At 40.8% G+C, this 873-nt stretch overlaps 1 protein-coding gene across 1 annotated transcript; it reads left to right on the forward strand.

The window, feature by feature from the left end:
* Positions 1–186: 186 nt before the first annotated feature.
* On the forward strand, positions 187–867 carry asgrl1 (asialoglycoprotein receptor-like 1; the record flags this gene model as incomplete). Its single annotated transcript, XM_016266570.1, has 3 exons — positions 187–396; positions 482–594; positions 679–867. Coding segments are annotated over 3 exons (489 nt in total), but the record flags the coding sequence as incomplete, so codon positions are not given.
* Positions 868–873: the final 6 nt, after the last annotated feature.

Genomic DNA, 873 nt, shown 5'->3' on the forward strand with positions numbered 1-873 from the left:
TGATCAGAGTCACAAATGTACTTATTTGATTAGTGACCTAGAAATAGTGCGGAAACGTCTTCCTCTTTATTCATGTTACATTAAAAACAAAAGGTTTCCAGGTTTAAATTAAATAATGAATCCCAGATTTTCGATGTGGACTCAGACTTTTGGATCCCACTATATGTCCTGATCTTTACTTCTTAGCAAATTATTTATATTGGACTTGGAAACCTGCCTGATTTCAGATTTATTTTTATCATATGTGTTTGTACAGGTCCCTGTCAGGAAGACTGGGTGTTTTATGAAGACTCATGCTACTTTCAGTCTTCATCAAAGAAGAGCTGGCAAATTGCTGAGAAAAACTGTGTGGAGAAAGGATCACACTTAGTGGTTGTCAATGACCTGGCTGAGCTTGTAAGACAGCAACACACTGCATCACAATAATTTGTGGGTGTCTAATTTGAGGTTAAACGTGAGTTTTGTCTCTTTTTTAAACCAGGACTTCCTGTCTTCAATCGTGAAGTTGTCTGAGAGCTACTGGATCGGGCTTGTTGAGAAAGAAGAGGGACAATGGAGCTGGGTAGATGGAACAGACTATAGTACTACTGAACAGTAAGAACCCATATAAAATAATGAGAGGAGGTCAATCGGGAAAAACTCCAAGATGTTTAATCTAACTACAGATGTCTGTTTCAGCCACTGGGATGTAGGTCAACCAGATGACTGGGATGTCCGTGTGAATGGTGAGGATTGTGGGCAGCTTCACGCTCGGATAACTGTGGACAGACGGAGGCTGTGGAATGATGCGGACTGTACGATTTCTTTCCCTTACATCTGTGAGGGCAAACCCAAGAGCCACTGACAAACATCAACTAACCTCCTAAATCACTT

The sequence above is a fragment of the Sinocyclocheilus grahami genome, unplaced genomic scaffold (genome assembly GCF_001515645.1).
Source record: "Sinocyclocheilus grahami isolate Dianchi unplaced genomic scaffold, SAMN03320097.WGS_v1.1 scaffold56107.1, whole genome shotgun sequence".
NCBI lineage: Eukaryota > Metazoa > Chordata > Actinopteri > Cypriniformes > Cyprinidae > Sinocyclocheilus > Sinocyclocheilus grahami.